Source organism: Heterodontus francisci, chromosome 40 (genome assembly GCF_036365525.1).
Source record: "Heterodontus francisci isolate sHetFra1 chromosome 40, sHetFra1.hap1, whole genome shotgun sequence".
In the NCBI taxonomy this organism is placed as follows: domain Eukaryota; kingdom Metazoa; phylum Chordata; class Chondrichthyes; order Heterodontiformes; family Heterodontidae; genus Heterodontus; species Heterodontus francisci.
The window spans coordinates 5,789,814-5,811,785 of NC_090410.1; the positions used below are offsets into that span (position 1 = coordinate 5,789,814).

General features: G+C 44.5%; 1 protein-coding gene across 1 annotated transcript; it reads left to right on the top strand.

The window, feature by feature from the left end:
• The first annotated feature begins 1,008 nt into the window (after positions 1-1,008).
• Positions 1,009-20,582, top strand: ttc9b (tetratricopeptide repeat domain 9B). Its single transcript, XM_068019256.1, has 3 exons — positions 1,009-1,507; positions 17,750-17,932; positions 20,488-20,582. The coding sequence occupies exons 1-3, from the start codon at positions 1,009-1,011 to the stop codon at positions 20,580-20,582; spliced, it is 777 nt and encodes a 258-aa protein (XP_067875357.1).
• The last annotated feature ends 1,390 nt before the right edge of the window (positions 20,583-21,972 follow it).

Below are 21,972 nucleotides of genomic sequence, written 5' to 3' on the forward strand. Positions count from 1 at the left end.
AGCCTCCACATTGCTCAAGTTTCTGGAGTGCGGCCTGAACCTTCCGACTCAGAAATCCGAGTGCGACCCCGCTGAGCCACGGACAACACCTATTGCCAACTGAGGCCAGCTATTGACAACACTTTTGCAATAATAATGGGTCCCAGAAATCGAACTGACAAGGTGCCGACCCGAAAACTGGTGATCGCTATTCTGAAACGAGCCATGTTACTCTACTCCAGAAAGTGCCGGGGATATGAGAACAGAAACCCAGGTTATTTAAGTAGAAGCTGAATAGGATGCTTAAGAGAGTAAGGACCAGGAATTATATCATTAATAAGCCGATTGTGTTCCACATCTGACCTCATGCTATTAAATGCAGGGAATGTTGTAATCCTCTCCTGGGTATTGACATTTTCTGTGTCAGTCACTTGATGGCTGTAATTTTTCTCATTACATCACGATGTTGCTAACTGTCATTGCATCAGCCCCTGGGGAAAGCGCAGAACTGCAGCCTTCCAACAAACTTCAAATTGCAGTGGTACTCGTGTAAATATCTGCCCAGGAAGGAAAAGGGAATGAATCCCAATATGGGGCGCAAAAGATATCGAATTTATTGATCATATCCGCCGTGTGGTATGAATTGTGAGTGTTAAAATATAGATCAGCGCTCACTATAACACTTGCTGCAAATGTCATGCGGGGATTACATTTCAGGGCAAAAACGCAACCTTGCAAAGGTTGATGGTGTCTCAGAGTAGTTTCCCTGCAGCTGTAGCCCATATCCAAACTGTTCCAGTAATTGCTCCCTGGATTGCATCCACTCTGGGTGTGTGTTTTGTTTTAAAGTGGGGGTTAAATTTAAATACCTTGAAGGGTTAACGTGGAGAAACGGGCGCCGCTGCAGTAGGATGGTTCGCCAGTCTGCGCGCTGTGAGCTTGCGCTGTCCATGGTGCTGAAGGACGGCTCGGCTGACAAGAATCTCGCCGATTACTGGGGTTAAGTCACACAGACAAACGCCCTCATATATGCACAGCAAACTGCTACAAACCATCAAGAGGCGACAGGTTTCGGATCTGGCAAAAAATGGTCTGCCTGCAGAAGAAATGGAAGCCAAAAATTCTCTGAAAATGCAGAGCATCAGTCTAGGGGGCATTGCTAAGAGGCAGCCCGGGACGGGGGCGAGGGGAGTCGGCCAGCCTCCAGGCAGCAGCCGGGACCCTCTGAGGGCAGCGCCGGAGCTCAGGAACCCCCCGGCTTACCACAGGGACGGGGAGGCTGACAGCGCCTACAAGATCCAGAAGGCGGTGGGCTTCAAGACCGAAGGGAACCAGTGTTACAAGGAGAAGAAATTCCGGGAGGCGATCGGGAAGTATCACCGTGCTCTGCTGCAGCTGAAAGGGATCCGAATCAGCGAGGCATCGGCTGCAGAAGTGAACACATTGAGCAAAACACATATCAGACTAACAGAGGAGCAGAAACGACTCATCGAAAGCACTGAGATCGACTGTTACGACAGTTTGGCAGGTGAGTGCTGTCATTTTATTTTGACAGGAGTTGACTACAAAGACCTCTGTTATATTCTAATTGCAATCGCCAGGCGTCTAATTATCCCATTAAACCCTCAACAAATTAAATTGATCAACATTCTGGGATCATTGTTGTAACAATCAACAGATACGTTTACTTTAACCCACCTTATGAATTTGTCTATTTAGAAGAGGCTTGGCTGCACATTGAACACAATTCTCACCAACTCTCTCAAAATTCACTGGAAATGTTATGTGGGTCTGTCTATTAATTGGGTCGCTTGTGTAACTCATCTTGGCATCTCTGAAAAGGAATTTCACATGTGCAGAATTACAGACCGCAGCTGGGAGAGCTTGAGAATTCCTGTCGAGATTCTACAAGGACACTTGCGCTCAAGGTATGTGGGGTATCTTCAGAAGGACGCTGAGCTCCAGAGATTCTACCCTTTGAAAGGCTAACATTCCCGCCCCCCCCCCCCCCCCCCTTCTCTGGAATCTTGCAGTGCCTCAGACTCACTGGTCTATCATTTACTGAATATGTTAAGAGTGAAATATATGCTATACAACCCTAATTGTATATTAGTGCTGGCCATTCATCAGAAAGGCTCCAATGCCTCGCTGTCCTGAGTGATGAGTTTGAGTGTCATACCGTGATAATACATCAACACTGGTTATATAATATTCCCTGTCACAAAGAATTCAATAAAATCTTATATCACTGCAGTTCCAGTCATGCAGTTCAATCGCACTTTAAATTACCTGGTGCAGTATTTGAACCCTAATGTTTCCTGTTGTTGATTGTTACATCCATCAGAAAACAAGAACATGAAAATGGTCACATCCTCCACCTGTGCAAATCATATTGAATAATCTGGGTTGGGTCTGCTTCAAAGATGTAAACCATCAGTATCAGACGACTATCATCTGGAGCTCGTTGTGTGTCACTGTTTCCTAATGCATTCCAGTTTGTGTTATCTATAGTATAGGGTATCAAAGGGTTAATCTTGAGAGAATGTAAAGAGCCCACCAGAATGAGGTGGGAGAGAATCATATGGGGGAGACTTGAGAACAGTTACAGTGTGGCTTTTGAAGGAGACACACAGGCTAGTGTGGAGTATATATAGTTACTATGCAATAAAGATTAATGGTTTAACACTACCGTCCCAGAACCTCTCTGGTTAGACTCTATACATTGGCAGCATAAGGAACCAAATATATAACATTATCCTGTATAAATTCCTATCTGATGTGTAGGATCTCATTGCAATGTATCATTGCTGATAAACCTGATGTGATGATGTCACAAAGTTCTGTAATATCCTTCAGGGAGTATCATCTGGAAATCACTCCCAATTCTTTCTCCTTCTCTCCTAAGGACCCTAACTCAAGCCGAGACCTAGTGGCCCAAATGTCAAATCTTTATGCGTTAGCCCAGTCAGTGAGTGCTGGTAGGTGATTAGATCACTGAGGTTATCACAGCTGAACCTATCCTTAGCCAAAGTTAATGTTCAAACAACAAGTGGGCCACTAGATAATGGTCTGGATTGATTCATTCCTTATTCCAAGGAATTGGAGAGCAGTTCTATAGTGTTCCCACTAGCACCGCAGCTGAGATCAACTACATCAGAACAGACCAAGTGTTGGTTCTTGGAACTTGGCTTGTAAAGTTTAGAAACCTACTGGACAATCCATTTACCCATTGGAGAACTAGTTAAAAAATAATTGGAAAATTTCATACAAAATGTATATTTTATTGAATAATGGTCTCAATGGAGGACATATATACTTAGGATTCAGATGGCATTTATAAACCACTCCAGGTTTGGTTTCACAAATCTTGTGCGGTATTTTATTATGTGTTTCAAGGCTGTATTCCAATCTTGAGGTACCGAAGATAGTTACAAACTGAACCATTCATTGTGTTGCAGCATTGTATTACCTGCTAACTACCAACCATCTAGGCAACAGTAACTTAATGTATATATCAGGAGGTCTTGCCCTGCATTCTAAGTCATCACCAATATAGTACAATTCATGATTGTACAGGCTCTCGTTCCTCCCTCATTGCCATTTAATTGCACACTCTCTTCACTGATATATACAAATAAAGAAAAAATAATTGTTTTTGCTGCCCCAGTGTCTCTGTAGGTAAATGCATCAACTGGCGTAATAGTGAGAAATACAGAACAGAAGGATCCCAGGTTCACTCGACTGAACTCAGAGCGGGCATTAGTTAACGTGCTACAATTAGCTTCAATGCCCCAAGCAAGGGAGTGAAAACCATCTAGGGTTTCCACTTGCTATCACAAGACAGTGGCATTTCTTGGAGTATGGGGTATTTGGACATCTGATGAATGTGAAACTTGAAGCAGCTCTGTCAAACTGCCTGTGCACCCTCGGTCTCTCACAACAGAACAACCACAAGGTGAGACAGAAGGGGCAACATGGACCCATACCTCATGAGTCTGTGTGGAATTAGTGCAAATGGAAATTGCACTCATCATTTGCACAATAGCATAGAGGTAAATTAATAATTCAAAATCAATGTTCTTCATTATTATAGCAAGGATTTTACAGTCCTGCAGCATCCAAGTTTCTATTGATTTAACTGTGATTTGATCTGAATTTTTTATTTGTGTTAATATGTAGATAGTTCAGCAATGTGAGACTAGATGCTCTATTATTTACAACAAGCAGCGTCTCATTTTAGAAAACTGGTCAATCATGACATAAGGAAAGATTGATGCTTAACCTGCAAGTATAGAGGTAATATAAGGGTTGAGTTGGACTGGTAGCAATGTTTGGTGTACAGTGATAAGGCAGAACGTTGAACTGTGATACTCCCACAAGAGGAGATGGAAGCGGAATAAGAACTTGCATTTATGTAGCACTTTTCATGACCTCAGGATGTCCCAAAGTACTTTATAGCTAACACAATAGTGATAACACTTCAAAAGTACTTTAATACAGGAAACACAGCAGCCAATTTGTGCACAGCGTGGCCCCACAAGCAGATCATCTGTTTTAGTGATGTTGATTGAGGGATAGATATTGGCCGGGACACCAGGGAGAACTCCAGTCTGTTCTATTTTGCTATGTTGCAATGAAGTATCACCACGCCCAATGCTCCCCGTCTACCAGCAGCCATTTAATCTCCTTGGAGAGTGGGAAAATAAAAAGGCCAAATGTGGGAAAAATAATTCTAGTAAATTCTACTCTGTCCCATGAAAATGGTCAAAACAAGTTCTCATGACCATGAGGTACATATCCCAACATCCCTAACCTTTTGGTAGGCTCACCTTTTGGTGATCAATTCCAACTTTCAGTCAGCTTGGGAAAAGAACCAAAGTGGAAATCAGGCATCTCTTCATAACCAAAGGAAAAAAAACTTGCTTGGTCAGGTTCTCTGGATCACTGAAGCTTTTGCCCACCTCCCAGAACGGGAGTTAGAGAGTGGCATTGGCAGAGGCCAACAGTTGGATTTAGGGGAAAACTTAAAAAGCAGAAGAAAATAAAAAGGGAAAGTATATGGATCTTCCTGAAGAAGGTGGGGGGGGGGGGTGATTTCTGATGTGTAAGAAAATCATTATTATAATCAAAATTCAGAATGGCATAATGTCAGAGGAAATTGCCTCTTTTTTTTCTTTTCCAATATGCAGGCTTCCTAAAGATATGCAAAAGTGAGGAAGGACCAGAGATTGTCAGGTAGATTAATAAACTGGAAATAAAAAATCGATCATTTAATAGAGGCCAGGGAGGTTGCATTCGAGATTTTCAAGCTCTCAGCATTTTGTAAATGTGTCAATAATTCCCTAAATGCTTTTCACATTTTTAAAGCTAGTTCTTATGCTGATTGTGTCATCAGGTGCCAATTTTCATGTGACATGATGGACAATCTGCTCCCAGGCTCCTGGAAACACCTGCCTTGTACTTGTGGCTTTGCACAGTCTTAGGCAGGTCATACAAACATCTGAAAAAGGAGAGGAAAAGACTAGCTGCTCCGTCAAGCATGTCCTCCAATCCTGATATGTTGGTCATCTTTCATTCCTCTCCAACCTCCCCAAACATTCCCATTTTTCTGCACTGCCTCTGCACCTTTTCTATGTAACTCAAGCCAACATCATGATAAATATGGATGAGGAAGGCCATTCAGCCCACCTTGGCTTATTCACCTACTGTTTCCCACCCCCATCACTGCACCCAACTAACTCATAAATTAGTTCATGGTTGTTAGCCTCCATTACTTGCTCCATCTTCAAGAAGAGCGGGGGAATTCTCCCTGGAGTCCGTGCCAGTAATTATCCCTTAACCAAAATCACTAAAAAGCACATGATTTTATCATTCTCACATTGCTGTTTGTGGGAGCTTGCCATGTGCAAAAATTGGCAGCCACATTTCCTACATTACACTTTGGAACTAAAGGCAATATAAATGCAAGTTGTTGTTGCAGTCAATTGTACGGCACAGTTTTGCCGTATCTGACTTATCTAAATACTCAAACCTGTTTCCCAATGGTTGTTGGTACAGCCAATTGCAAAAGAATTCTCTTGTTATTGAAACTAGTACCTGGTGCAGAAGGTGGCATTAGGTGACAAACATCAATTTAGCTTCCCGCATATCAAAGCGTTTCTCAAACCTTGTCAAGGTTTCTTTGTTGGGGATGCCGGTGTATTAATCATGAAGTGCCTTAGAATCAATAAAACTATCAACATTGCATCCTACTTTCATGGTACATCCATTGTTTACTTGCTATTGAGACTCCCAATAGATCAATACTACAGGAAAACCTGTGACTGAACAGAGGTGGAGGGAAAACAGAGTAAAGGAAGACATACAATCCAATGCACTAAAATGGAATTATCCAGTAATTTGAATTGAGCAACAGTAAATAACATGTGGGAATTTAGTGCATAGTTAGTACATGATGGGTCGAATGGCTTCCTTCTGTGCCGTATGATTCTAAGATTTGTGTGTGCGCTGATGCTGCACTCACTCGAACTCAGTGGATGCTAACTGCCTCAAGAACTTCTAAACCAAACTCATGCTCCCCATTCAGCAAACACTGCTTTATTAAGCCGAGAAGTTGATGGAATTTGTTGCAGGATATTGTACATGGCGGATAATTTACTTTTCGTTTGAGTATTCTGTGATAGATGGAGGAATGTGTAAGTATATCAGAATTTCCTCAGAATTAGAGGCTGATAGGTCCCTATATCATCATCTGTGATTCCCAAGCCCAAACACCTCTCTGTCTCTTTCAGACTGACATTCCAGTATTCCCAGCATTATCTGTTTTAATCCATCGTTAAAACTACTCAAACTCCAAGAATGGTTTCGTTACTGTCATGTTAGTGTTTATTTCAGCACAATTTGGGATCAGCTGAAATAAAACAAATGGCCCAGGAGACAGGAATTTTCCTGCTAGCAGTATAAGGGTTAAAAGGCTAATGTGAAGAATTCAGTTACACATCAACGATCATTTCCCCCACTCTCACAATCTCATGATACCTCTTTACACTGGAATGCTCTTAATGCACCTCCCAGTTTATGATTGCTCTGAGATGGAAACTCTATATGGGCATGAATTCATGTTTCAAGGCAGAACCTCTTTATTTGCTAAGAGCTTGTGGATCATTCCCTGAGGCTTTCTTCTTATTACAGTTTCTGATGTGGATTTTCCACTTTTAGTAGCAGCAGCTGCTGAGGAAACTAGTTTATATGTGTGTGCACAAGGGTGTATGTTTGAGTTTGTTTGTTTTTACATGTGAGTTGTGCTTGTATGCAAGTTTGTGTCTGTGAGTTTATTTGTGTGTGCCTGTGTGGTGTTTGTATGTAAGTTTGTGTCTGTGTGAGTTTATTTGTGTGTGCCTGTGTGGTGTTTGTATGTAAGTTTGTGTCTGTGAGAGTTTATTTGTGTGTGCCTGTGTGGTGTTTGTATGTAAGTTTGCATGTGTGTGTTGGGGTATGTGTGTGTGAATTTGTGTGTTGGGGGGTGAGTTTGTATCTGTCCATCCGTCTGTGCATCAGGGTGTGTGTGTTTGTCCGTCTGTATGTGTGTAGGTCAGGGTGTGAGTTTGTGGGTGTATGTGTAGGGGTTTGAGTTTGTGTGTTGGGATGTGCATTTGTGTCTGTCTGTGTGTTGGGGTGTGTGTGTGTTTGTTGGTCTATATGTGTGTGTGTTGGGGTGTGAGTTTGTGTTTCTGTCCATCTGTCTGTATTTGTGTGTCGGTGTGAGTTTGTCTGTGTTTCTGTCCTTCTGTCTGTGTCAGGGTGTGAGTTTGTCTGTGTTTCTGTCCATCTTTCTGTGTCTGTGTGTGTGTGAGGGTGTAAGTTTGTGTCTATGCGTGCGTGTGTCAGGGTGAGTTTGTCTGTGTTTCTCTGTCTGTGTGTGTGTGTTGGGGTGTGAGTTTGTGTCTGTGCGTGTTGGAGTGTGTGTGTCTGTGTGTGTGTGGAATTGACTCACTGCATCTCTCTGTTGGATGCTTGCCCAGCTCTGACTAATAAAGGACCAGAATATTTATTGATAAATTAATGCCTTAATGAGATCATAGTGATGGAAAGTGCTGCTATTACAACATGGGCTGAAACTTATTAACAGTTAAAAATTGCAAATGTTTATTGTGCCTGTTGTATGATAATTAAAGCTCTCTCTTATTAGCATCTAATACACACACTGTACTGGCAGACAAAATTTATATTTAATGTTGGGATTGTCCTCGGTTACAACACAAATCGTCAACAACAGGTTATATTTATATCAAATCTTTAGCCTCATGAAAGGAAAACAGAGATAAAGGAGGGTTAAGAGAGAGTGTGCAAACATCTAAACACAAATTTCCTTTGCAATCTTTGCAGAGGCATTTAAACTAAATATATTGAAACAATAATGAAGAAAGTAATAACACCTCAATTTAAAATAACCAAGAAAGGAATTTCACCTACAAGCATTAATATTGCACAGTAACGCTAACGGTCATCATCAGTGATGCACTGTGATGGAGGGATGAGCTATGAACTGCTGGCTTGGGTGAATAGGATTGGGTTTAAATATTGTCTTGACACTTTTTTTTCTGTAACTTCTTGGTCATGTCAAGGTATCTGTGTAGATTTCCATTGGGGTTTGGGGGGTGGTGAAGATTGTGATAAACATATGGTGGCACTGTCATGATCAATGAACTGTCAGAGTGGGCACTGTCCGTAGTGGTGCAGGTGTTTAGCTTCATTGGCATTACAGTCAAGTGCAGTGCCACGTGTGTGAAATTTTCACAGTGCACCTGTTTGAACTGTGCAAAACACCCAGCTGTGTGATAATGGATTGGAGCTGTTTTACACTCGGGTAAAGTTATAGGTCTGTCACTGAGCTGGGAACAGCGTGAGGTGATGAGTTAGAACATCTCAGACACTGCCATCACTATCCCCGGGTATGTCCTGTCCCACCGGCAGGACAGATCCACCAGAGGTGGTGGCACAGTGGTATACAGTAGGGAGGGAGTTGCCCTGGGAGTCCTCAACATCGGCTCTGGACCCCATGAAGTCTCATGGCATCAGAGCAAACATGGACAAGGAAACCTCCTGCTGATTACCACCTACCGCCCTCCCTCAGCTGATGAGTCAGTACTCCTCCATGTTGAACACCACTTGGAGGAAGCACTGAGGTTGGCGAGGGCACAAAATGTACTCTGGGTGGGGGACTTCAATGTCCTTCACCAAGAGTGACTCGGTAGCACCACGACTGACTGAGCTGGCCTAGTCCTAAAGGACATAGCTGCTAGACTGGGTCTTCAGCAGGTGGTGAGGGAACCAACAAGAGGGGCAAACATACTTGACCTCGTCCTCACCAATCTGCCTGCCGCAGATGCATCTGTCCATGACGGTATTGGTAGGAGTGACCACCGCACAGTCCTTGTGGAGACGAAGTCCCTCCTTCACATTGAGGATACCCTCCATCGTGTTGTGTGGCACTACCACTGTGGTAAATGGGATAGATTTTGGACAGATCTAGCAATGCAAAACTGGGCATCCATGAGGCGCTGTGGGCCATCAGCAGCAGCAGAATTGTACTCAACCACAATCTGTAACCTCATGGCCCGGCATATCCCCCACTCTACCATTACCATCAAACCAGGAGACCAACCCTGGTTCAATGAAGAGTGCAAGAGGGCATGCCAGGAGCAGCGCCAGGCATACCTCAAAATGAGGTGTCAACCTGGTGAAGCTACAACCCAGGACTACTTGCATTCCAAACTGCGTAAGCAGCACATGGTAGACCGAGCTAAGCGATCCCATAATCAACGGATCAGATCCAAGCTCTGCAGTCCTGCCACATCCAGCCGTGAATGGTGGTGGACAATTAAACAACTAACTGGAGGAGGTGGCTCCACAAATATCCCCATCCTCAATGATGGGGGAGCCCAGCACATCAGTGCGAAAGATAAAGCTGAAGCATTTGCAACAATCTTCAGCCAGAAGTGCCGAATTGATGATCTATCTTGGCCTCCTCCTGAAGTCCCCAGCATCACAGATGCCAGACTTCAGCCAATTCAATTCACTCCGACTGAAGGCACTGGATACTGCAAAAGCTATGGGCCCTGGAAGGTGTCATCAACAGTGCCATTAAGCAGCACTTGCTTAGCAATAACCTGCTCAGTGACGCTCAGTTTGGGTTCCGCCAGGGCCACTCAGCTCCTGACCTCATTACAGCCTTGGTTCAAACAAGGACCAAAGAGCTGAACTCAAGAGGTGAGAGTGACTGCCCTTGACATCAAGGCAGCATTTGACCGAGTATGGCATCAAGGAGCCCTAGCAAAACTGAAGTCAATGGGAATCGGGGGGAGAACCCTCCGCTGGCTGGAATCATATCTAGCTCAAAGGAAGATGGTTGTGGTTGTTGGGGGTCAATCATCTGAGTTCCAGGACATCACTGCAGGAGTTCCTCAGGGTAGTGCCCTAAGCCCAACCATCTTCAGCTGCTTCATCAATGACCTACCTTCAATCATAAGGTCAGAAGTGGGGATGTTCGCTGATGATTGCACAATGTTCAGCACCATTCGTGACTCCTCAGATACTGAAGCAGTCCGTGTAGAAATGCAGCAAGACCTGGACAATGTCCAGGCTTGGGCTGATAAGTGGCAAGTAACATTCGCACCACACAAGTGCCAGGCAATGACCATCTCCAACAAGAGAGAATCTAACCATCTCCCCTTGACATTCAATGGCATTACCATCGCTGAATCCCCCACTATCAACATCCTAAGGGCTACCAGAAACTGAACTGGAGTAGCCATATAAATACTGTGGCTACAAGAGCAGGTCAGAGGCTAGGAATCCTGAGGCGAGTAACTCACCTCCTGACTCCCCAAAGCCTGTCCACCATCTACAAGGCACAAGTCAGGAGTTTGATGGAATACTCTCCACTTGCCTGGATGGGTGCAGCTCCAACAACACACAAGAAGCTCGACATCATCCAGAACAAAGCAGCCCACATGATTGGCACCCCATACACAAACATTCACTCCCTCCACCACCGACCCACAGTAGCAGCAGTGTGTACCATCTACTGCACTGCAGCAATGCACCAAGGCTCCTCAGACAGCACCTTCCAAACCCGCGACCTCTACCAACTAGAAGGACAAGGGCAGCAAATGCATCACCACCTGCAAGTTCCCCTCCAAGTCACACACCATCCTGACTTGGAACTATATCGCCGTTCCTTCACTGTCGCTGGGTCAAAATCCTGGAACTCCCTTCCAAAAAGCACTGTGGGTATACCTACCCCAAATGGACTGCAGCAGTTCAAGAAGGCAGCTCACCACCACCTTCTCAAGGGCAATTAGGGATGGGCAATAAATGCTGGCCTAGCCAGCGATGCCCACATCCCATGAATGAATTAAAAAAAAATCTCACAAGGTGTGTTTTGCTACTGGCCAATATACAGAGGAGCTGCCCCAATGTCCTGGGCCATCATTTGTCCCTCAGTCAACTAAAAGACCTGGTCATCATCACATTCCTGATTGTGGGAGCTTGCTGTGCGCAAATTGGCTGTCACCTTTTCTACATTAAACAGTGACTACACTTCAAAATTACTTCATTGACTGTAAAGTGCTTTGGAACATCCTGTGGTGGGGAAAGGGGCTATAGAAATGTTGCCCTTTCTTGAAATGCAGTTTTGTTTGCAGCCTTTTATTTTACTCATTCATGGGATGTGGGCATCGCTGGCAAGGCCAGCATTTATTGCCCATCCCTAATTTCCCTTGAGAAGGTGAAGGTAAGGAGCCTTCCTGAATCATTGAAGTCCATGTAACATAATGGTACGTATCCCACCCCCTACTTCCCTACCATAAATGACCTACCTATCCCAACGCAAAATGCCCATTTCCCAATTTACCACCTTTACCATTACTGCTCTACCACCTTACAGCCTATCCTCGCCTCATAGGGGGCATAGGAACAGGAGGAGGCCATTCAACCCCTTGAGCCTGTTTTGCCACTCAATAAGATCATGGCTGACACGGGACCTCATTCCATATATCCACCTTTGCCCTTTATCTTTTAAGAACTTAATACCTCCTAAGCTTCTATCAACTCCCATCCCTACCCATGTCTCTATCAATCTGTGACCTATATCCTTACTCCTCCACCAGCTACCTACTCCCCAGTCTCCATGCCCCTTTAAAGCTCATCGCCATACCCCTTACCCCTACCTCTTATCCCCGGCACTCTGCACCAAAGCTGAAGTGCTTTTCACTTTCCCAAGAATTACAGCCATCAGTAATCCCATTAGTTACGTTAGACCAAACTTGTAGATTCAGATGCCTAATGCAGTGATGTGGGATATGGGAAGAGACCCTGTCCCTTGTGTTGTCTGATGTTCTAAAGTACTTTTTTTTCCTGCACATTAGTCGTTTGAATTAAGGAGACCATTCAGCCCCTCAAGCCTGTTCTGCCACTCAATTAGATTATGGCTGATCTGTATTTTAACTCCGTCTACCTATCTTGGTTCCTAAACCCTTAATCCCCGTAACCAAGAAAAATCTATCAGGCTCTGTTTTCTGTTGACCCCCAACCTCAACAGCTTTTTTAGGGAGGAGAGTGTTCCAGTTTTCCATTACCCTTTGTGTGAAGAAGTGCTTCCTGACATCACCCCTGAACGGCCTGGCTCAAATTTTGAGGTTATGCCCCCTTAATCACAAACCCCCTCCCACCAGAGGAAATAGGGTAGATAGAGAGAAACTATCAACTCCTCTTAATCATCTTAAACACCTCAAACAGAATACCATCTAAACTCAAGGGAATAATTGATCTACTTGGCAACAGGCTAACTCAAAACTGATTCAAGTCACCGCATGATGTTCACTGATTTCTTGCAGTGATTTTCAGCTGTGTTCTAATACTTAGACCTAGCATTCTATGGCTTCAGCCCTCAGTAGGATGACTGCAGTGTCTTCAATGCCAGGCATCCATTATTCTCTGTGTTAGCCTTCGGAACCCTTTGATTAGATTACCCTTGTAATTACTCCAAGTACCTCCATAGACCATTCCTCAAATCGCTCTCAGCTCGCCGTCACGCAGCTTTTGCCAATACTGTGAGTTAATTTGTGCCGTTTATGCGATTGTAGGGTCTTGGATTACTTTATTAATTCTGTCTGCCCTTTTTCCCCCCACCACCCAGCACAAGAAACTGGCCTCATTATTCTACAATTTGCCAACGTCATCGCACAATTATCCATTTGTGTGACTCACAGCATCAATATTATGTAAACATCAGTGGGAGGAGTGTTAAGAGGATATGCTAAAGAGGTGGGAGGAGGTTCGTGTGGAGCATAAACACCAGCACGGACCAGATGGGCCGAATGGCCTGTTTCTGTGCTGTAAGTACTAATAGTTTTATTGAAAGTTTCGGATTTCATTGTGAACCACGAGGGAAATTAAAACTTCTGATCATCTAAATGCAAGAGAATTGCTGATGTGTTTTACATGGAGAACTCTCTCCATTCTCCCTGGCCCCATGCGTTTTCTTTCTTGCTTGGCTGATTTTAACCTGGGAAAGAAATGCCTGACTTTGGTCCAGAGACTGCACGTTGAGTCATGTGCTGCGATCGTGAACACTGGAAATCTGAAGTAAAGAGAGACCAAAGTTGTGTAAATGCACAGCAGAGGGAGCTTTAGCCTGCATTGATATTGTCCTGGTCCTGGCCTATATGGGATGGGACAGTCTAGAGGGAGTGTTACTCAGCGTTTGACCTGGGCTGTGCCTGACCTGTGAATGGGTGCCTGCTGACTGAGGGGATAGTTTACTCCTGCGTCACTCTGACTAGTAAAATGGCAGAACGGATCATTCCGTCCCCACCCATTACAGAACCCAAATATCAGTCGGGTTTTATATCAGGCAGGCGATTGCTGTGCCCAGTGGTGAAGGGAGCGTTAGTCTGTGGACAGGAGTGTAATTGATGCTGTCGCCAAAATAAAATAAATACTGATGAAGGGTCACCTACCTGAAATGTTAACTCTGTTTCTCTCTCCACAGATGCAGCCAGATGTGTTGAGTATTTCCAGCATTTTCTGTTTTTATTTCAGATTTCTAGCTTCTGCAGTATTTTGCTTTTGTCGAGCAATATATCATTGAGAAAAGGAAGAGTTGCTTGTATTTGTATAAAATGTCTAAAGATATCTGACAGCATATGATTAATGACTCTGGCATGCAACGACTGTCGTTGTGTTGGCAAATGCAGCAGCCAATTTGCATGCAGCAAGATTCCACAAACATAATGAGACAAACAGTCATTACAGTGTGTTTGTAGGTTGAGATGCAAAACCTTTTTGAATAATGTCATGGGATCTTCAACGGAGAAAAGCAGGGGTGTCCTGGGGTGAATATTTATCTCTCAACCAACATCATTAACGCAGACGATCTGGCCATTATCTTGGTGGTGTTTGTGGGATCTTGCTATGCTCAAGTTGGCAAGTGACTCAACGCCTGAGAAGGAAAGATGGGTTAGCGTTACGGCTTCTGATTGAGGGTCTTTTCTCAATCTAATGTTAGGGCAGCTAAGCAATATTTTGTACTTTTAACTCCAGATTCACTATTGTTATTTTATTTTTGGGACCTTAATTTTAAATGGTGCATCGGGTTTCTTTGCTATTAGCGGCTGGAACAGGTGGCAGAAAGGGCAATCAAAAAACTCCTATGGTTTTAAATCTCCATCTTAAGACACCTTTCAAAACACAAAAAGGAATCGCCAACACGACACAGATGTTGGGTGAGGTGAGATCAGACTGCGCGTTGCTGTGGAGACAGAGAGAGTAATTAAGCCTTATGGAGGAGACTGGAGAAAAGGAAGTGACAGAAAATAGATTGAGACACTGACTGAAATGAAGACAATAATAGATTTTAATGTGAGGGAGAAACAGGATTTCTGTTTGATCCCCATCAATAAACACATTGAGTTCCGAGGAACATAGTATTTTACAAATTTTTTGGTTAAATAGGAGCAAGGAATTATAATACCACATGCAGTAGTTGAGATGAATTGTGTAGATGGATTTAAGGTAGCCTCTCTCCCTCTGAGCCAGACAGTCATGTCTTCAAGCTCCACTCCAGAGACTTGAGCACAAAATCTAGCTGACGCTCCTACTGCAGTACTGAGGGAGTGCTGCACTGTCAGAGGTGCTGTCTTTCGGATGAGCTCTGAAACCGAGGCCCCGTCTGCCCTCTCAAGTGTAAAAGATTCCGTGGCATTATATCAATGGTTTGGTTGAGTGGGCGGAAAAGTGGCAAATGGAATTCAATCCGGAAAAGTGTGAGGTAATGCATTTGGGGCGGGCAAATAATGCGAGGGAATACGCAATAAACAGGAGGATGTTGAGAGGGTTAGAAGATGTGAGAGACCTTGGAGTGCATGTCCACAGGTTGCTGAAGGTGGCAGGACAGGTAGATAGAGTGGTGAAGAAGGCATATGGAATGCTTTCCTTTATTGGCCGAGGTATAGAATACAAAAGCAGGGATGTAATGCTGGAACTGTATAAAATGCTGATTCTGCCACAGCTGGAGTATTGTGTACAGTTCTGGTCATCACATTACAGGAAGGACATAATTGCTCTGGAGAGAGTACAGAGGAGATTGACCAGAATGTTGCCAGAGCTCAAGTTGCAGCTATGGAGTAAAATTGGATAGGCTAGGGTTGTTCTCCCTGGAACTGAGGAGGCTGAGGGGTGACTTGATTGAGGTGTACAAAATTATGAGGGGCCTAGATAGAGTAGACCGGAAAGACCTGTTTCCCCTGGTGGGGAGGTCAGTTACCAGGGGACACAGATTTAAGGTGATTGGTAGAATGATTAGAGGGGACATGAAGGGAAACGTTTTTACCCAGAGGGTGGTGGGTGTCTGGAATTCGCTTCCAGGATCGGTGGTGGAGGCAGAAACCCTCAATTCTTTTAAAAGGTACCTGGACATGTACCTGAAGTGCTGTAACCTGCCGGGCTCTGGACCCAGGTGCTGAAAAATAAGATTAGTTTGGGCGGCTAGTTTTGTCGGCCGACACAGACACAATGGGCTGAATGGCCTCCTTCTGTGCTGTACTTTTTCTATGGTTCTATTACTTGAAGAACAACAGGGGAGTTACTCCCAGTGTCCTGGCCAATAATTATCCCACAAATATCATCACTAATAAAGCAGATTATCTGGTCATTATCATACTGATGTTTGTGGGATCTTGCTGTGCATAAATTGGCTGCCGTGCTTCCTACCTTACAACAGTGACTACACATCAAATTACTCCATTTGTTGCAAAGCGCTTTAGGATGTCCTGAGGGAAAGGCACTATATAAATGAAAATTCTTTCCATAATGTCTCAAGCTCCAAGAGCAAAAGGATAATGGAATTTTGAGCTCCTGGAACAATAAGAGTCTGGATAAACATTCTGGATAATAAATGATGGATTTGGGACTGGCTGGGATTGCCTGATGACACATAATGAGTCAAAGAGAACTTTATGATGGAAGACTGATTGCAAGACACTCATTGTTTTGTCTCTGTAACCTCCTCCAGCCATCCAAACCTCTCAGATCTCTGCACTCCTCTAATTTTGGCCTCTTGTTCATCCCCGATTTTAGTCATCCTACCACTGACGGCCATGCCTTCAGTTACCTGGGCCCTAAGCTCTGGAATTCCCTCCCTGAACCCCTCCACCTCTCTCTCCTCCTTTAAGACCTTGCTTTAAAATCTACCTCTTTGAGCAAACTTTTGGTCACCTGACTGATTTATCTCCTTAGATGGCTCGGTGTGGAATTTTATTTGATAACCACTCCTGTGAAGCAATGTTTTACTACATTAAAGGTGCTATATAAATGCAAGTTGTTGTTGGAGAGAAGGGATTGTTGGTGTCCGTGTGTGGGACTGAGAACCTTTCCTCATCCTCACATCACTCAAGTGCCAGGCAATGACCATCTCCAACAAGAGAGAATCTAACCATCTCCCCTTCACATTCAATGGCATTACCATTGCTGAATCCCCCACTATCAACATCCTGGGGGTTACCATTGACCAGAAACTGAACTGGAGTAGCCATATAAATACTGTGGCTACAAGAGCAGGTCAGAGGCTAGGAATCCTGTGGCCAGTGACTCACCTCCTGACTCCCCAAAGCCTGTCCACCATCCACAAGGCACAAGTCAGGAGTGTGATGGAATACTCTCCATTTGCCTGGATGTGTGCAGCTGCAACAACACTCAAGAAGCTCGACATCATCCAGGACAAAGCAGCCCACTTGATTGGCACCCCATTCACCACCTTCAACATTCACTCCCTCCACCACTGACGCACAGTAGCAGCAGTGTGTACCATCTACAAGATGCACTGCAGCAACGCACCAAGGCTCCTTAGACAGCACCTTCCAAACCCGCGACCTCTACCACCTAGAAGGACAAGGGCACAGATGCATGGGAACATCACCACCTGCAAGTTCCCCTCCAAGTAACACACCATCCTGACTTGGAACTATATCACCGTTTCTTCACTGTCGCTGGGTCAAAATCCTGGAACTCCCTAACAGCACTGTGGGTGTACCTGCACCACATGGACTGCAGCGGTTCAAGAAGGCAGCTCCCCACCACCTTCTCAAAGGCAATTATGGATGGGCAATAAATGCTGGCCTAGCCAGCGATGCCCACATCCCATGAATGAATAATTTTTAAAAATGTAGATATAAACTCTCGGAATCTGACTCTCCTCCTGCTTCTTTGGCAGCCTGTCTTCTACAGTCAGAGTTGGTGAACTATGAACGAGTGAAAGAGTACTGTTTGAAAATTCTTGGGAAACACAAGGACAATTTCAAAGCCATGTACAGAGCAGGCATTGCCTTCTATCACCTTGGAGATTGTGAGAGTGCCCTGCAGTACTTAAAAGAAGCAAAAGATCGGGAACCCACAGGTAAGGATACACAACAACTTCTGCATTTTGTTTTTAACTAACAAGCACCTTACATTTCGACAACACCCTTCCCATGCAGGCTGGCGACATCAAAGACTTTACAATAAGGGGGAAAGGAATAATGATGGGGGCACAAAGGATTGGCAAAGAGGAGGAGGGGCTTGGGCAGACTAGGATGGAGAATCGAGGGCACAATCAAAGAGAATGATTTTGAAAATGGGAATAAACAAGGCAAGAGGAAAAAACTGGGTAGAGAATTCAGAGATTGGGAGTGCAGTGAATGGATGCCAATGGCGGAGAAGAGGGATTGGAGGAGTGAATGCTGAGAAGCAACACGAGAGGAGCTCTCCAAGGTAAATCAAAACTGTTATGCTTCTCTCCATGTTTGTTACATTACCCTAATCCTTAGACATGCCTTGAGAAGGCCAGATGTATTTTATAAATAACTGCATTACCCCTCTACCTTCCACTACTCCTTGACGGTGACTAGGAATCTTGATTTATTTGGACACAAGAACATTCCTTATTCATGAAGTTTATTCCAGCTCATCCCTAGGTTGCCCCAAGCCCCATTGCTCAAGGTGTGTATTGACACGCTAGAATGCATTGGCCAATAGGCAGGGCTCCTGCATCTTGGTCTATCTTCACATCGAGCAAACAGGCCTTGCTGCTAATGTAGCCAGTTTGACTCTGGACCTCCCTCCTTAAGTTGGGGAAGTCAGTTTCCAACTTCACTCTGATCCATTTTGATATATTGGCTGATCCCTGAACTGAGGCGAAGGAACACATCTTCAGCGGTGCAGCTAAGGTGCTGCCAAGATCTATCCCTCAACCAAAGCCACTGAAACAGATTATCTGGTCATTATCACAATGCTCTTAGTGGGAGCTTGCTGTGCGCACATTCACTGCTGTATCTCCTACATTACAGTGACAACACTTCAAAAATACTTCATTGGCTGTAAATGCGCTTTGAAACATCCTGAGCTCAGGAAAGGCGGTATAGAAATGCAAATTCTTGTCTTTTATGGTTGGTTGAATCTCTATCTGAAGACCCAGAGAATTAAAAAAAAACAAAAAAACTTTTTCCTAATTTGATGCAGGGCGAGAGCTTTGATTTAATCAGAATAACCTACTTTGACTTGTAATCAAATTCCCTTGTGATAGACACTGGGACTTGAATGAACTTGTTGACAGTAACTTCTCTTCGTGATATTGCCAGTGAATATTTGATAATCACAAACAAGTTTCTCCTCATTTTTCCATTTTGGTGCATGGAAATACCCTCATCACATACTGTTTCCATGGCCTCCACCCCCCCCCCCCCCCACCCCCCTCCCTATCTCTGTAACCTCCTCCAGCCCTAAGAACCCTTTGAGATCTCTAGGCTCCTCCAATTCTGGCCTCTTGTGCATCCTCTGATTTTAATCACTCCACCATTGGCGGCCATGCCTTCAGCTGCCTGGGCTCCCAAGCTCTGGAATTCCCTCCCTAAACCCTCTCCGCCTCTCTCTCCTCCATTAAGATGCTCCTTTAAAACCTACCTCTTTAATCAAGTTTTGGTCACCTGTCCTAATATCCCCCTCTATGACTCCATGTCAAATTTTTGTCTGATAGTCTGTAGTCCTGTAGTCTTGGGGTGTTTTACACTATTGAAGGTGCTATATAAATGCAAGTTGTTTCCTGTATCAATGCACATAATTTCATGTCAGTTAGATTTTCCCCTTTGATATATCATCCTGCATCGTCATGCTGCTTGGCCTAGGGGTCTCTTGGTCAGAAGCTAGGCCACCAGACCTCTTCACAAACACTCTCAGTGACCGCTGTGGCAAGCCACTGGGTAATCTATAGGACTGCAAGGCACAAAACTTTGCTTCGATCTTCTCCCATTTCCCAAACCCCTCAAAGCCTCGGTTTGACGCTCATCCACTTAGCATGGCCCAGAGCTGGTAAAACATGGATCAGATCTCACTCTGCAGGTCTGTGTGTGAATGGGATAACAATCAATGGGATAACAATCCTCCAACTCTATAACTTTGCATTCCTCCATATTAGGTTCCATTAGATGCCATTGAAACCATCCGTGCAATGTACAGACCATCTGGAATGCTATTGTCCTCCTTTCCGAGAACATAGGAACGGCTGAGCGATAAGTGACCAAAGACCATCAAATTTGCCTTTTACCGTCCTGCTAGTTGTATGATACAACATTAATGGAGCTGCTGACTGATCACAGCAATCAATCTCTATCAACGAGTCTACAACAGACCCAGACATGAGCGGAGGAAAACCCCCCAGTGGTGGACAGCTTTGGGAGTCATGGGTCCAAAGTCTCCTGTTCCTCCCAAGCTCGCTCCAATCACCACTCGTCATGTCTCAAATTAACTCATTTACCATGTCCCAAAATTATAACTTTGAGGGCGAGAAGCAAAAGAGGGTTCAAAAAGAAATGGAGAGAGGAAAAGCCATCATGGTGGGTAGGGAGAAACAGGAAGGTTTGTTACCGTATCGGGCTTGGAGTGTGAATGAACTAATCCCCTCCTCTGTTTTCTTCACAGACACAAATGTGTTTAGATACATCCAACTGACAGAGATAAAGATGAATCGATCCAATCAGAGGGAGCAAGAGGGCTGTAAGGAGACGATTGGTTAATAAAATGGACATATCCTCCTCTAATGCAGAGTGGAGCTAATTTTAACGAAAGCATCAAAGTTTGGGGATTATTTTCAGAACAAGCAGACAGACCTGTGTTTCTGGGAATGGGGGGGGGGAAGTCTGAGGGTCTGGGGTGGGGATGGGTGGGTGGGTTGGCTACACACAAGGAATTACTAATCTAACAACAAAGTAGACTTGGTGTGTCCCTGAGATATTGACCAAGGGACACTACTGCATGCTATTGTCAGTAGCCTCCTGTCTCAGGGGAATGAGGTTTCACTAGCTCTTGGGTACTTAGTCCAGAAGGTTATGGGTTCAACTCTCACTCTAAGGATCTGAGCCCAAAATCTGTGCCAACACCCCCAGTGCAGTACTGAGAGAATACTGCACTGTCAGAGGTGTTAGTCCAAGGCCCTGTTTGCCCCTCTCAGGTGGGTGCAAAGATCCCATGGCCACTATTTTGAAGAAGAGCAGGGGAGTTCTCCCCAATGTCCTGTCCAATATTTATCTCTCAACCAACATCACTATGAACAAGTTATCTGATCATTATCTCATTGCTGTTTGTGGGAGCTTGCTGTGCACAAATTGGCTGTCATATTTCCTATATTACAACAGTGAATGTATTTCAAAAAGCACTTCATTGGCTGGAAAACGCTTTGGGATGTCCTGAGTTTGTGAAAGGCGCTATATAAATGCAAGTCTTTCCTTCCTTCTGATCGAGAAAACCCTGCAAAAATCGCACCCCTCCCCCCACTGCCCTCAACGTTTTGCAGTGATATTCGACTTGGTGTGAAGCACAAAATGCAATGGCTGGCCCCAATGCATGGAATGAATGCGTCGTCGCACTCCAGATGCAACCAGCTCGCCCAGTGCCTGTGGCTCCTGTGATCGTTTGGAATGGCCTTGGGGAACCAATGTGGAACCTTTGTGCCCTATGGTGAAGGCTCCCAATTTGAACAGCAAAAGTCGCCCTATTACATGCAAACGTGGATTTTCTCCACCCCTCCCCCCCCCCATCCCTGAGCTGGTGCCAATATGGTCATCATTCCTCTGGACTGCTGTCTCTCTATGACCAGAAGGATGTTCCATTGTGGATAAGGGGGGATGAAGAAACTGGGGTGGTCAAAACAAACTGGTTTTAGTTTTTTTTAAAAAGCTACAAATTTAAGGTGACATGAAGCATACCTCCCCCAGCAGATTGACCTCAAAAGAAACTATCAGCCATTTCCTTTACAACGTTTCCATAAAGAAGCCACAAATGATCTTTCCACTCAAAAGCTCACAAAACGAACACAAGCGTGTCTTGATGTAAATCCCCAATGGTTGATGGGTTTCACCGAAGTCCTGAATTTGACCGTTCCAAATTTACTTCCCCCTTTTTAAAAAA

Coding starts and splice junctions, on each gene's coding strand:
- ttc9b (XM_068019256.1), top strand. CDS start 1,009: ATGCACAGCAAACTGCTACAAACCATCAAGAGGCGACAGGTTTCGGAT. Junction 1,508..17,749: donor CTGTTACGACAGTTTGGCAG/GTGAGTGCTGTC, acceptor CTTCTTTGGCAG/CCTGTCTTCTACAGTCAGAG. Junction 17,933..20,487: donor AAAAGATCGGGAACCCACAG/GTAAGGATACAC, acceptor TTTTCTTCACAG/ACACAAATGTGTTTAGATAC.